General features: G+C 40.3%; 2 protein-coding genes across 2 annotated transcripts; both read right to left on the bottom strand.

Moving 5' to 3' along the window:
- Positions 1 to 1683: 1683 nt before the first annotated feature.
- Positions 1684 to 5860, bottom strand: isg20 (interferon stimulated exonuclease gene). The gene is made up of 4 exons (XM_020079565.2): positions 5720 to 5860; positions 4059 to 4680; positions 3541 to 3741; positions 1684 to 2516 (listed from the first exon to the last, which is right to left on the bottom strand). Exons 1-4 carry the CDS (start codon positions 5749 to 5751, stop codon positions 2316 to 2318), a joined length of 1056 nt encoding a protein of 351 aa, XP_019935124.2. The 5' UTR covers positions 5752 to 5860; the 3' UTR covers positions 1684 to 2315.
- A 1201-nt stretch (positions 5861 to 7061) lies between these two features.
- pdia3 (protein disulfide isomerase family A, member 3) lies at positions 7062 to 13698 on the bottom strand. The gene is made up of 13 exons (XM_020079362.2): positions 13346 to 13698; positions 12365 to 12443; positions 12132 to 12249; positions 11883 to 11990; positions 11652 to 11781; positions 11387 to 11503; positions 10388 to 10513; positions 10083 to 10265; positions 9331 to 9439; positions 8731 to 8859; positions 8053 to 8132; positions 7781 to 7838; positions 7062 to 7691 (listed from the first exon to the last, which is right to left on the bottom strand). The coding sequence occupies exons 1-13, from the start codon at positions 13477 to 13479 to the stop codon at positions 7566 to 7568; spliced, it is 1497 nt and encodes a 498-aa protein (XP_019934921.2). The 5' UTR covers positions 13480 to 13698; the 3' UTR covers positions 7062 to 7565.
- Positions 13699 to 14409: the final 711 nt, after the last annotated feature.

Raw genomic sequence — 14409 nt, 5'->3', positions numbered from 1 at the left:
AAAGAATTCACTAAGATGTTTCAGAGATATCACATTCACAAGGCGAAAACATTTGATTTGTGAGGTCACAGTGACCTTGATCTTTGATCTTTGGCCCCCAAATTCTATTCAGGTCATTCTTGAGTCAAAGTGAATGTTCGTGCCAGATGTGATGAAATTCCCTTTTGGGATACCTGATATATTGAGTTCAAAACAACATAAAGTTGAGCCATTTTTTAGTCAAAGTGAATGTTTGTACAAATTTTCATGACATTCCCTCAAACTGATTTTAACATATCACGCTCAAGACAAACATAAACATACTTTGTGAGTACAATGTTATATAACGTGAAAAACAAAATCCTAGATTCGCACCAGAATTTGAATGGATTTTTCCCTGACCCATACTGCATTCTTCCACTATGTTTGATTTAAATCTGTTGTTTTTATGTATTCTTGCACAAACAGGTGAAACATAACATCCTTGCTGGAGGTAATTATTTTTTGAAATGGACTTTTTTTTTCTGGGGTATTATGGACATAATCTATATTATTGAGATAATCATTCAAGAAGCACTGTTCACAGTCACTACACACATGAAAATTCTGTGCACCTGTTCTGTGGATGTTTTCCTCTTCATCAGGCAGGTCTGTTCATGTATGGTCTCATCACACCTGCAGCAGGTTGATCAGTTGTGTTGGTTCATATTTGGAAGTGGTCCGTTTTCCTTCCTCTGGCCATGGCAGCGCTGACATCACCAGCACACGTTTTTTTCCTCCTGATGCAACGATGAATGAGCAGGCAACCGACCTGTAATCTGCTAAATCTGCTCAAGAAAGTGATTAGGAAAACAAAATTAGATGGATTGGGCAAACAATGCTCCTCTGTGTTCTCTCCCTATAGCCTGAGCTGTAGGTCCAGGTTCAGGCTTTGGGGGTGTGTGTGTGTGTGTGTGTGTGTGTGTGTGTGTGTGGGGGGGGTTTGAGAGGGAAACAAAGAAGTTGAGGCACAGGGACAGAGCCGTTTACAGAGCTGTACAGCTCCACCTGCAGCTCACTATACTGCATGTTTAGTCCAAGTGACATTATACCCTCCCATGGATCATGGATCACGTCCACGTCTTTAGAGCTTTCCACATGAGGCTCAATGACTCACATGGATTCTACTTATAGGGATTTAATAGGGAACGCTCTGATTGAAGAAAACCTTTGTGCCCTTGTGTCACTAAATATCTTATAACCAATTTATACATGATGCCATTCAATGATTTCACACGCTGAAATATTTCCAAACATCTTCAGAGCTGTGGTTTCGTCCAATATTTCTCCTCCTGCCAGGGAACCTTCCACTGAAGGATGTGGTATTGGTCAGGGAGGAACCCACTGAATTTTGGTGCGGATGCAGATTAGGGGTGGATCCAGAATTTAGTTTTTCTCTTTAAAATTTGTGAAATTTGAAGCAAATCCAAATAAAAATGTAGATGTGGTGAATTTAAATGCAGTTTGATAAGAAGAATGTTGGGCCTTGGCAGAAGTATTTACTCTAATAAGTGACATTCATTTGTTAAACCAATATTCAGAACTTTAGTATGAACATTAAACATTACACACTCATAAAAACCTTTTTGGTCCTTATGGAAAACAGGTAGAATTGTGTTTTCACAGTGTTGTCACATTGTTTCACTGAAATCAATCAGTCAGTGCTTTATATTAACATGATGTCATTTTATTAGGACTTTAATGAGTAGCAACAATGAGGTAACTTCCAACACTTAATACATGAAACACTTGACATGAAAGTGATAAAACATCTTAAAAGCAGCCTCCTGTGAAATGTTCACATGTTGTGTACAGAGGTATTTCAAGAAAGTACAAACTGAAAAATACAGTTATTTTCCAAATCTGTGGCCTAAGATTAGTCTCATGCCGTGTTAATAGTTGCACATTTTTCACTCACACGTAAGAGCAGAGACTGTAAAAACTCTGCATATCACCAACACTTCATACTATAATCATGATCAAGTCAGTTCAACTTGATTAATATCAACTCTGCAAGCATCTGGTATCACAGCAGAAATATGCTGTTAGGAACATCGACCATGTTTAACATGTTCAACAATAATAAGTTAACAAGTGATTTCGTTCAAGTAAGTTTTCCCGGAGGTCACCCAGCATCTTCTCATATGAGACTATGAGGATAATTTTAGCCCCCAGATTTGACTATACTTGTGTTTTTCATTCACTTTATTAATAGAGATCTGAATCTGCTCTGAAGAACATCACCACCCAACTGGAACTTGGCGTTTCCCACTAAATGTCGCATGAATACCCTTTCGTCATTGGCTGTCAGCTGTGACATCATCAGGCCAGTACTCGTCCTTCATGTAGTGGTTGGAGGAGGCGAAGCTGGGCTCTTGTGGAGCGTCGTCGTCCCTCAGATTGTTCTGCAGCTCCTGCTCCCACTCGCCCTCCACCAGCTTGTAGAGGTCAAGTGTGGCCCGAGCGTCCTCCACCGAACAGTGACCTCTCCCCCCAACCTGGTCAGAGAAACGGAGACAGACTCAGTGCGGTTCACAACATATCTGAGAACATACCAAGCACACATCAGTTCTGTGCACATGTTATTAAAGGAAAGAAGAACATTAACTCTTCTTCTGTTAAGATTTTCAGAAAAGAAATGGAAAACAAACCAGTAGGACCTAAGGAACCGAGTAAAAATGCTCTCTAAAATCTAAACATTTTTGAAAACAACCACTTAAAACTTGAGGGTTTCCTCAAAAGTTGACAGAATTGCCAATATTTAAAAAATACTTTTGATTTCTCAGCCTCTTAAGCAGATAGAGAAATTAGATAAAATCCTTTGATAGTTTAAACATTTGTCTTTCATTGTAAATCCCTGCTGTTTCCCTGATATTTGTGAACATTTTTTAAAAAGCCAAAAAATCCAGCACACTCACAAATACTTTTCACAGTTAAGAATGACCTTATAAGTGCTCTCTAGTGGTCAAACATCACAGTAACACTAGAAATGACATCACCCTTTTTATAATTCTGCCGTTTCTTCTTATTTATCATCTAACATTGGGTCACTGACACCTGGGTTTGGATATCATTCACTAAAAGAGACCTTGTATCAGTCAGATCCTATTAATTCTTACCTTAACTTTCACTTTGATTTAACAAATACATTCATTTCTCTTTATGCCTTTAACTTTACCTGCACAGGAGCTGCATTCTGTACATTGGTTATCTTCAGCACAAACAGACATGGGTGCTTTTTGACTAGTTTGTAATTTTTTACTAATTAGTGGTTTCTCTAAGGTACTGAGGTTTCTTATTCAAGGAAAAAAGCTGGTAAAAGCCGGAGTTCTGAGGAACACCAAGTCTTTAGAGCTCTTTGTGTCAGACATCAGTATATAACATTTCTGTTATTAGGCTCATTAATACATATTAACAGTCTTCAACTGTGGATTCAGTGAAAAACCTTTGTAAATATAGAAATGTATTCCTACTACAAATTTGGCTTTGTATCCCCAATGATTACAATGTATAAAGTCTCACCTGTATCTTCCTGTTCAGCAGTTTAGCGGACAGGATTTTGAGCGAAGGGCAGCGTTTTCGGGGAAAACCGGCCAACCGGCTGAGGAGATGTGTAGTACACGTGTCCCTGACCATGTGACATGGATGGAGTATGTCCAGTGCCTCAAAGTCGTTGTAGACGGAGTGACCCACGACCACTTTGCCCTCAAGTATGTTCATGATCTACAGAAGAGAAGCCACACAAGTGCAGAAGAACAACAGATTATTTACCTGTAATTTAGATTAAAAACTATTTGGAGTTTCAGCTGGGTTGGCAGCATATTAGATTCTGTCAGTGTAGACAGTTCACACACAAGCTGTGTTGGTTTTAGCAAAGGACCATCTTTTACGAAAGGAAAGATGAAAATGACAAAGTGGTTTATGAGTGTATTTATAATCAAAGCCTACACCTTCATTGTATACAGAGTATTTAAAAATGAGTGACAGTAGATGACAGAATCAAAGAGCAGATGTAGATAGTAACATGACACTGATCTCACCTCCTCCCGGGCCTGAACGAAGGGTGTAGCGTTGTTCAGATGACGCCTCTGGATGCCGCTCCAGGGAGTCCTGTAGTCCGTGACAGGCTGACACGGCTGGATGTATTTGTCATACAGGACGTTGCCGTGATAGTCCAGGATACTGCAGCGGGCCAGTTCACTGCAGCGCCCGCCAGGCCCCGTCCCCACCATCTCACAGTCCAACGTCACCACTGTGGTTGGGCATGAGCTGAGGCACGGTGAACTGCGACCGCTGGCTGGAGGACTGGCCTCGGAGGAGAAGCCGCTGTCCACCTCCCAGCTGTCTCTGAGGGCTGTGACTAAACTGTGGTGGTCAGCAGGTTTAGGTACAAACACGGAGCGTCCAGGTTCAGAGGCATCGGTGCTCCTGTTTTCAGAGATCTGAGTGTTTTGACATTCCTGCATTGAATTGCTCCATTTTGTTTTTTTAACCAATTTATTTGTACCCAGTGGTTCACAGTGGTTGTCTCTTCTTTTCCTCTGCATATTGACAATTATCTTCTGACACTTTGTCGCTGCTCTTGCATTCTCCATAGCATGAAGCCTCACAGCTTTTTTAACACAAATACCAGTGGTTGCTGAGAAGCCCTTAAATTCATTTCTGAAAAAAAAACAAAAAAAAAAACATTAAAAACATGAAGGGGGGCTGCCACATGATTCTAGCATATTCATTATCCTTTTTTAAATCTCTCTTACAGACACATTTTTAAAAAGCTGTTTTTTACCAACTATTTTTACTTTTTGAATCATTTGATATCTTTTGACTCTTTTTATACTCTCACTTTATTTTTGAAATTGTGCTGTAATGTTGTATTCTCAAATTGTTTTGAATTATTTCCTATTGTTTGCCTTCAATCTCTAATTCTTGCCTTGTAAAACATCTTATAACTGAATGGAGCTACATACATGAACTTATATTATTGTAATTATTGTATTATTAAAATGTTAAAGACAAGAAGCAAATGATGTCATTCACAATAACAGGCAGCAAATGATATAATGATATATCTAAAATCAAAGAAAGCAGATAAAATACACCATATTAAGATAATAGCAGAGAAGAGATAAATGGCAAAAATCAAAGAGGTAGAAGCTGTTCTTTACAAAGTACGTTCCTCAGGTAAACAACAACCTGAATGATAAATATCAGAGACACTGCAGAGCTTCTGCACATTGTCCTTCAGTCTGTTGATGCTTCCTTCACCAAAGGTCTAGACTTGAGTGAGGACTATACCGTATAGAGATGCAGTGTATGAGTGTGACAGTAGAGCTCAATGACAGGCGTGTAATGCAGGTTCAGCATTACATACATGGTTGTTTGTTAGTGGTGTATATAAGCGAACACTGAGGGTAGAGAGCAGAGTGGACTCGTGTTCTGTTTAGATACAGTCTATGGTTCTGTGCCGGGTTTAACTTTGCTGTTGGTTGAGACAGAACTTCAAAGTGCCACATATTCCAATGGAGTCTGGTGTTCGGAGTGGAAACAGCACTTAGCTAGCTGAGGAAAGACGCGTCAAACAAGACTCCACAGCACGACTCGTACAAATACATGTAGAACTTAGATAGGAGAAGATAAAGGTGTTACTATGAAAGATCACAAACGACACGAGAGAGAACATAAAGACCCATTCTGACTTTACCTTCTGAGGCAGCACGTGGACAGTCCGGACATGCCTGGGCAATTCCGTTGGATGCTTCTCTTCTTCGTTTCACAAGAAGTGTTCAGCTGCTAAACACATGCGCCATCTATAGGCCCGGCGCGACATTCCCACAAAGATTATGCTTCATAATGTGTGTTATGTTCCTATCTCATATTTGTATTTATATATGACTGGCATTATATAAACACAATTATGTCATGCCAATTTCAACCCAATCAAAAGCCTTAAGTTTAGCTTATAGTCTAATCTTCATCCAAAAATCCTGACTGATGCTCCAGTTGTGTTTATGTATAATTGACCTGCCTTTGAGTTGTAGAAGCTTTTAAAGTTAGTTTTGAAAGACATTCATCTTTTTATTTGTAACTAAATTGCGATTGATTTTTTAACAACTAAATAGCAGTTCACTCTTCTATTAAACAAACATGATTGAATTTACTTTGGTCTATCATTACAAATTCACTATCTTAAAGGTCCAGTGTGTAAGATTTAGGTTAAAGGGATCTATTGGCAGAAATTTAATATAAATGAATCCTAGCAATGTTTTCATTCATGTGTTATAATGTTAATTGTACAAATGGTTGTTTCTTCAACCTAGAATTGCCCCATTATATTTAAGGAGTTTATTTACATCAGCAGGGGGGTCCTCTCTATGGAGGCCGACATGTCTTTTCCTGTCATCCAGAACGGGTATTTGTTATGTTTGGATGGGGAGGGTAAGGTGAGGGTCACTCAGCTGCAATATGCTAATTCACCACTCAATTCTACACACTGAATTTTTAAGTATTGGACATTTTTTAACAAACGTACTCTGGCAGCTTATGATGGTCTTTTTAATCATTCTAAAATAACAGACCAAACAATTCACTGAGCAATTTAACATTTTATGAATCACCAATGATAAGTCGTTCATATCACACCCTTGTCCCTAGAACTAAAGAAATACAAATAAGGGCTTTTCTAATAAGGTACAAATGACATGAATTTGTAAACATAATCAAAAGAACCAAAAGTGGTGTTCAATATTACCATGATTTGTGATTTACTGCTAGTCCTTTGGGTGTCACTGTGCCATTGTCAGATGCTCAGGTGTATATATGGGAGGAAGTCAGTCATTTATCAGGTTTTTGACCAAAGAAAGGCAAATGGGTTTTGATTGCTTTGGCACATGAGTGTTTGTATGCTGGATTCTGGTAGTGGGTCAACCAGGTACTCCAGGGTTTAACATCTCAGTAGAGCCGCACTTCAACAAAGTGCTTAACTGAGGCTTGAAAAGCAGCTGACAGTAACTATGTATATTCATGAATGAGATCATACAGTTCACTTTGGTTTTGTGGGCCTTTTATTTCAGAATCCTTCCAAATGTACAAAAACAAAGACATGTAACAAAAACAAAAAAAGAAAAGGAGAAAAAAAAAAAAAAAAAAGGAATTCACCATTTACCATTATCCCCTGTGACAATAACAACAAAAATCAAAAGCGACAGATGACAGGAGACTGTTGACGAACCAAAGTGCATCAGCCTGAGGTATAGAATTCAGACCAGGGGGAAATAAAAATCTCAAAATTTCAAAAGCTGTCCCCTCTTCCCTAAAAATGTGTTTTTGTTTTTAAACATCGGGCAGGCCCTGGCCACCACTTCTCCACCTTCCAAAGTTTCCCCAGGGCAGCAGAGGACCTAAAGGGAGGGCCGCGTCTTTTTGACTTGGCATCAGAGCATTCGGTAGTTCACTAAGAGAGTGGAATATAATTTAGTTCTTTCTCTGCACGGATTTCCCCAATCCTCCTGTCACGGTGGGGCGGGGTGTTGAGTTCCTGTGTGGAGCCTTTATAGCTCTATCTTGTCGTCGTCATCCTTCTTCTTCTTCTTCTTCTTGGGCTCCTCCTGCATCACCAAGGGGTTGGAGGCCTCCCTCTTCAGGTAGGAGAGGAAGTCACCAACATCACGGCCTCCCTGGAACAAGAGCGGTGAGACAAGACTATTAGTAATGAGCACAGATGTGAATTCACTCCCTTTAATGATCACTCATGGTGAAGACTAACCTCATATTTCTTTGGGTTCATCTTATGTCCAGCTGGGGAAAAGTAGATTGTCGGAAAACTGAAAAAGAAAAAGTTGAGGGGACAAATAAGAATAAATTAAATAATGTGCCATCAGACAGTGTTCTCCTTTAGACTTAATACAAAAGATCTCAAACTCACAAAACTTACAGCCTAGATGACACAGGAATTTTGAGGCAGAAATTTGGGAGTTTTAAGAAATTCACATTATATGGGGAAGATTGAATATTATATAAAGATGACTTTTGACCCACCCGCTGACTTCATATGGAGCTGGCACATCATTGGCTGTGGCATCCATCTTGGCAATGACAACGTTGGGATCGTCAGCCAGCTTCAGGAACAGGAGAAAAAGTGTTAAACCTTTTTTTCACAAGATGAAATGACTTAATCGCCAGTTATGAAAATTATTTGAATCATTAACATGCAAACATTTTAAATGTCAGCATCTCAAGTGTGAGGATTTTGCTTCTTTTCCTTATTATATGTTGCTGCACACAGAATATCTGTTTTTAACTGGGTTCAACAAAACAGGACATTCAACAAGAAGCCACCGTGGGCAGTGGGAACTGGTGGACACTTTTCAAGGCAAAACAATTAAATCAATAAATCCAAAATGTAAATGGTACATTACTCGATAGTTAAGATAGTACGTTGCAGGGGCTAGTGGCTCACTACATCATCCATACTGGTATAAAATCACTAGCGGCTATCGTAGAGCCATAATATATTTTTGAACCCTGAGCCCAAAATGCCTGACTACACCAGCTTTCTTCCACTGTTAAATCTCAAAATGTTGTCAAGTTGTTTAAACCTGGTCTTTTCAAATTCAGAACTAATGCTTCAGTTTAGTTCATGAAAAAGCTGCTTTTATTCAGAGTGTTGTCTTATCCCAACAATTATTGACTCAGATTAGGTGTTCCTTCCCTCACCTTCTCTCCCAGCTCTTTGTATTTGGGCTCGAGAGTCTTGCAGTGTCCGCACCACGGAGCATAAAACTCGATCAGCACATCTTTGCTGTCGTCGTTGACGATCGAGTCAAAGTTCTCAGCCACCAAAACCTGAAGATAAAAAGAGAGATAACTCATTACAAAAGGCATGATTTGAATCATGACAGTTATAATTGTAGTGTTCCACTTTTCTCAATGTTCATTCACATTTACTGCAACACACACACACACACACACTGCAGGTGCTCAAGGATCATGATTCTGAAAATTAATTCAAAAGACGTGGTGGCAGAATGACAGTTGACTAACCTGTTTTTCATGTCTGAATATATAAACATGAACAAACCCACCTGACCAGTTACTACTGACCGATTTATGGGTTGACCAGTTACAAATGTAAAAAAATATATATAAATATTTCCCTAAACTTTAATTTTATTAATCATTCCACTCCAAGTGTTTCACATTAATAAGGAATTAAGTCAGAAAGGTGCTAAATCAAGGCGTCACATTCAGCACAAGCAAACAGGATAAAACCCCATTGCAAAACACAGCACAAAAAAAAGATGAAATTAGGCTTACCTTGACAGGTCCATCGTTGTTCTCTGGGATGGGCTCTGATTTGAGATAACGCTTCAATGTGCCGTCAAAGTAACTCTGCAGGAAAGCCTGCAGTGCTTTTCCATCACGACTGTTGTGAGAATAGAGAAAAGAAATTCAAGTCAGAGACACCAAGAGTACCAGTGCTCTCCTGTAGTGGATCCCATTATTCAAAAATTTGTAATCACACAAACTTCAAGCAGCTTCCTTAGACATCTGTTCATTTCATCTTATGACGCGATCGGCTCCGGCTCTCCATACATTGACCAACTTTACAAATTCTGTTGTTTTTACCCAGTCTGAGTTTACACACGTGTTCGATCACACTGTTTGTGTGTGAGAGTGTGAGACAGCGTGAGAGGCAAGCTGAATTATGAATGAATGAAAGAGTTGACTCATTGAAGAAAAGTATAGATCATTATGTGGTGATCAGTGTTGATATTGTGGCGTCATTTCAAACAAATCAAGGTTTAAATGTTGTGGATCAGATCTGTCACCCGAGTCTGTGAGGGCTCACAAGGGCTGTCGTTATATTAAATGATCACTCTCTCAATGAGCCACATGGTGGCACTTCATGGACAAACATCATCAGTTTCACTTTCAAAGTCAACAAGCCAGTAAAATAGGGGATGTGCTTTTAATTTAACTATGGTACGCAATAGAATAATACATGTGGTATGTGTGGTTCAATTTATTTGTGGCAAAACACAGAAATGGCAACTGTCTCAACTTACGAGAATTCCTCCTTCATGACAAACTTGTCTCCCTTGGAGGTGCGGATGGCCACCAGGGGCAACTCTCCCGAGCTGCCATCCAGGCCGAATTCGGACACATCTTGGCCGAACATGTTCTTGTTGGCCACAGCGAAGTTCAGCTTCTTGCCCTGATCCAGGAAGCTCTTTGCCACCTTCATCACCCTGTGAAACGATTATTTGCTTAGTTTTAAAAGTCATGCTTTTGAAAATGGGAGGTGAAAGTAGCATCTCGATGCATGGAGCTGAGAAGAGAACAAGTCTGGTGCCAGTTTAGAAACACCTACCTGTTCCTCCAGTAGTTTGAGCCCTTGGGGTTTTTGTCGTAGTCAACATCATAATAAGCCACCAACAGGTCTTTGCCCTTCAGCTGGTCTTTGTTGTCGTCTGTCATGTGGGGACAAATCCCAAAGCTGAGGAAGAAAGAATGGATTAGTTTAGAAAAATAAAGCACAAAGCTATTCTCAAAGACAAATGCAGAATCAAGTAATACAGACGACTTACAGAAGGGTAAGTTGAAATTTTTAAGAAACATATATAAATCATACTCATCTTTCTATCCACCATCTAATCTTTTATTCTCTTAATTCATTTACATTTCATCTTTTAATAACTCTTAAATCCTCTTTTTTTATATTATCCAGTGATCTAGATTTTGGGTCTCTTTTACATGTTGTACTACCTTTCCTGATGTAACATTAAAATGACCTTGTTTAAATGTGCTAAACAAATGCATATTCATTGTATTAACATCTACATTGTTTCAATCTGATCACAGGTTCACATTATGGATGTGGCCTTTGTCACAAGACTGTTCCCATGTAGAGGAGACATTTGTACATACAAGATTTCACATGAGGATCACACAGATTCTCTACAGTCACATCACCATAGCAGTGTATCCCTTCATGCTGCTTTGCACATACTACACATTACATCTAATTTGTGGCTTTTACATTTAAATAAAGAGACCTGACTACCATCCAAGGATCTAACATTTAAAGACAGATAAACTCCAGTATTTGCTGAACGACGTTTAGCCATCCAACCAGAACTGAGTGAGAGCCACGTCTATGTTTGCTAAGGACAACTCACCATCAATACAATATCCTGTTGGCACTTGGCCATTTGTGCAAACACTGCTGCAATGATAGAAAGTGTATGTTTTGATACTGCCGACCATTTAAGCTACTGTGAACATATAACAAATAAAATCAACAAATCTCTCAGTTTCTAGATGAGAGGACAGGATGGACTGAGAAGACTTCAAGAAAACCAAAACTCACATGTTGTCCTGAATGAACCTCTTGATTTTGTTGCTGGTGAATGTGTCCTCTGTGAATTTGACGGAGCTGTCTTCAAACTTGTTGCTGAGGCGTGCTGGGCGGAACAAGACGACTCCTCTGTAAACCAACAAGTTCATTGTTCAGTTAATTCCTGACCAACTCCACCAACTGGAGCTAAGCTACTGATTTGATTGTCACATCAGGTGTGTAAGAATGACAGTTATAAAACGGTAGAGAACTAAACTAAACGTAAAAAGCGACTCACTCTCCATCGATGCCGTGGCTTTGGAGAAGAGCTTCCGAGTTGGTGTGGGCGAAGCGGTAGTTGTCCCTCTGGGCGCTGGCTGCCTTCAGGAACTCTGCCTGTGATGTGCTCTTGTCATCAGCAAAGAAACCTGGGAACAAAAGTTGAATCTCATTTAGAAAATGCCTAAATCCTCAAATTTACCAGCTGCATTCAAATTAGCATCTCACTAAAATTCCAACGTCGACTCACCAACAACAATTGCATCTTTGCCTGAAGTTAACTTCTCCATGTCTGCTTCAGCCTTAATCTCCACAGAAGCTGGGCCAGCCTGCTTCTTAAGGAAGTTGACAATCCCATCTACAGGGAGAAAGAAGATGCATTCAGAAGATGGTAAGAAAACAAAGATGAACATGAAGTAATGGGGGGAAAAAACAGATACATGAAGTATTTGTACAAGCAGGAGGTATACATGAATAAAAAAAACACAGATTCAAATACCTGCAGTTCTGGGACCATCATAGGGACCAGATTCTTCTCCATCCCTGAAGATCTTCAGAGTTGGGTAGCCACTGACCCCATATTTGCTGCATGTGTTGCTGCTGGTTGTGCAGTCAACCTGAGAGGAAAACACATGGTATATTTATTTAAAAAGGTACAGAGAGCCCAAGAGTTCAGAGTGCACAATTCAACACCAAAGTGGACAAAGTTACATGAACTTCATTGTGCAATACCTTGGCCACAGAGACGATGCCTTTCAGACGTGTGGCGGCTGCCTCGTACTCGGGGGCTAGTCGTTTACAGTGGCCACACCTAACGGACAGGAGGATATGGATCAGTCAACGGGAAAACAAGTTACACATCAGCTGTAACTTGGTGTCAGCTCAACGAATATCATGAGGGAGATCTCATGATTTCACATTGTGAAGCGTAACTGGAAACCTTCATGGTAATTCTATAAGGTTTGTAAAATACAATACAAGTAGTATTAAGAAAAAAAAGTCTCTCCTAACATGTATTCACATTCCAGGCGATGGAGGCAGTAAATCTGTCTTTTGTTAAAAAAAAAAGAAAAAAAAAAGGCACTTTCTCTCTTGACAGAATTGTTTAAGGTCTAAGATTTTATAAATTCAAAGGAGACTTCTTTTTCATTTAAGTTTGGCACAGGGGGCAACGTCATAGTTCCTCTGGGCCAATCAGAAACAGCCACCAAAACTTCCCTGGCCAATCACGACGTTACAACTACGAATAGGCACGCCCCCAACTTCCTCATAGCTTTAATTCCCACGTAGCTTCAATGTAACCCGCTTCAGAGCAGTTTCAATACACATCAGACGGAGACTGATCGAGGACCAGTGAACAAACAAGTGAACAGTCAAAGTGTGACAGTGGTTGAATCATCACTTCTCTTTCAAACACCTTTCAGCGCAGCTAACAGCTTACACTGCTCCGCTACAAGCTAACGTGCTAACGTTGGTACCTGGCCAATAAAACACAAACACTTAGACACCATCGATTCTGCTCGAACAACACAACTGTCAGAGATACTGCTTTAGAATGCACAGAGATTTGAGTTCTTTTAAAACCCTGGGTAACATTCACAGTGCTAAATGTTCTGCAGATCAGTTAGCTGCCATGTTAACCACCTAGCTAGTTAGCCCACTTAACCTTAGCTCAAGCTCCAGATACTGCGCACAGGCCGTGAAGATTCTCACCAGGGAGCGAAGAACTCCACGATAATCATCGCATGGTCTCCGATCTTGCTTTCGAAATCGTCATCGGTGAAATCCAGCACATCACTGGCCCGTGAGAAGCCGGCGAGCGCGACCAGGAAGATCAGCCTCAACATGGCACAGGCTAAAGCAGCTTCCTTCTCTTTGTGGGAACCAAAAAAGAAACGGGCAGCGTGTGTCCGCGGCAGGGAGCCCCTTCTTCAGCTGAGTTCAGGTGTGCAGGCCCGCGCAACTTCGGGCTGACGGAGACAGGTCGGAAGAGAAAGAGAAAGAGACGGAGACGATCAGGCAGAGGAACCGCTCCTAACCACAGTGTGGCAGCCGCCCATTGGTCCACGCAGCCCGTCAATCGGCCCCGGTCAGCCAATGAGAGGCAGGCGAATGAGACCTCATTATCACAGGACCAATCACAACTTGACAGAATCAAAACTCACTCACATGCCCGAGGGATCAAGTTATAACTTCACTGCTCGATTCAATGCTACTTTAATGATCTGATAACGACCTGGATGCGTCGATGACAGTAATCTTTTATTTATACACATGAAGATCAACAGACTGCAGCACTGACACATGTGGTGAGGAGATCAGAACACACACATGAGAATACAGCTGCGGTGTCACTTTATTATAGATACACACAATAAACCCAAAGCTGTCCAACATAACTGTCCTGCAAGAATTCAGTGGTTTCAATGTTCAGATTTCCGTTATACATATCAGTTATTGTATCCAACCACATTATACTAGACTTAAAGAAGTTAAAACGAATAAAAACAAATATAAAGAGTTTTTTTTATCTAAAGCAAAGATAGAGAGAGAGAGAGAGAGATACAGAGAGAGACAATGAAGCTGCAGGGAATAGTCATGAAACTGGAGGCAGATATTCCCCCTCAGGAACCTGAACAGGTTCATCTACATGGCTGAGATTATGAGACAACTGTGTCGCCATGGTTACTTTCACCCCTGTAATCCTATTGAATGTTGCCATGGTTTTACAATTTTTTAAAATAAATGTATTTAATGTATATATTTCTAAATGTTGT

This window comes from Paralichthys olivaceus, chromosome 7 (genome assembly GCF_024713975.1).
Source record: "Paralichthys olivaceus isolate ysfri-2021 chromosome 7, ASM2471397v2, whole genome shotgun sequence".
Lineage (NCBI taxonomy): Eukaryota > Metazoa > Chordata > Actinopteri > Pleuronectiformes > Paralichthyidae > Paralichthys > Paralichthys olivaceus.
Note: the sequence above shows the minus strand (reverse complement) of the source record. Positions and strands in the feature narration are given on the sequence as shown.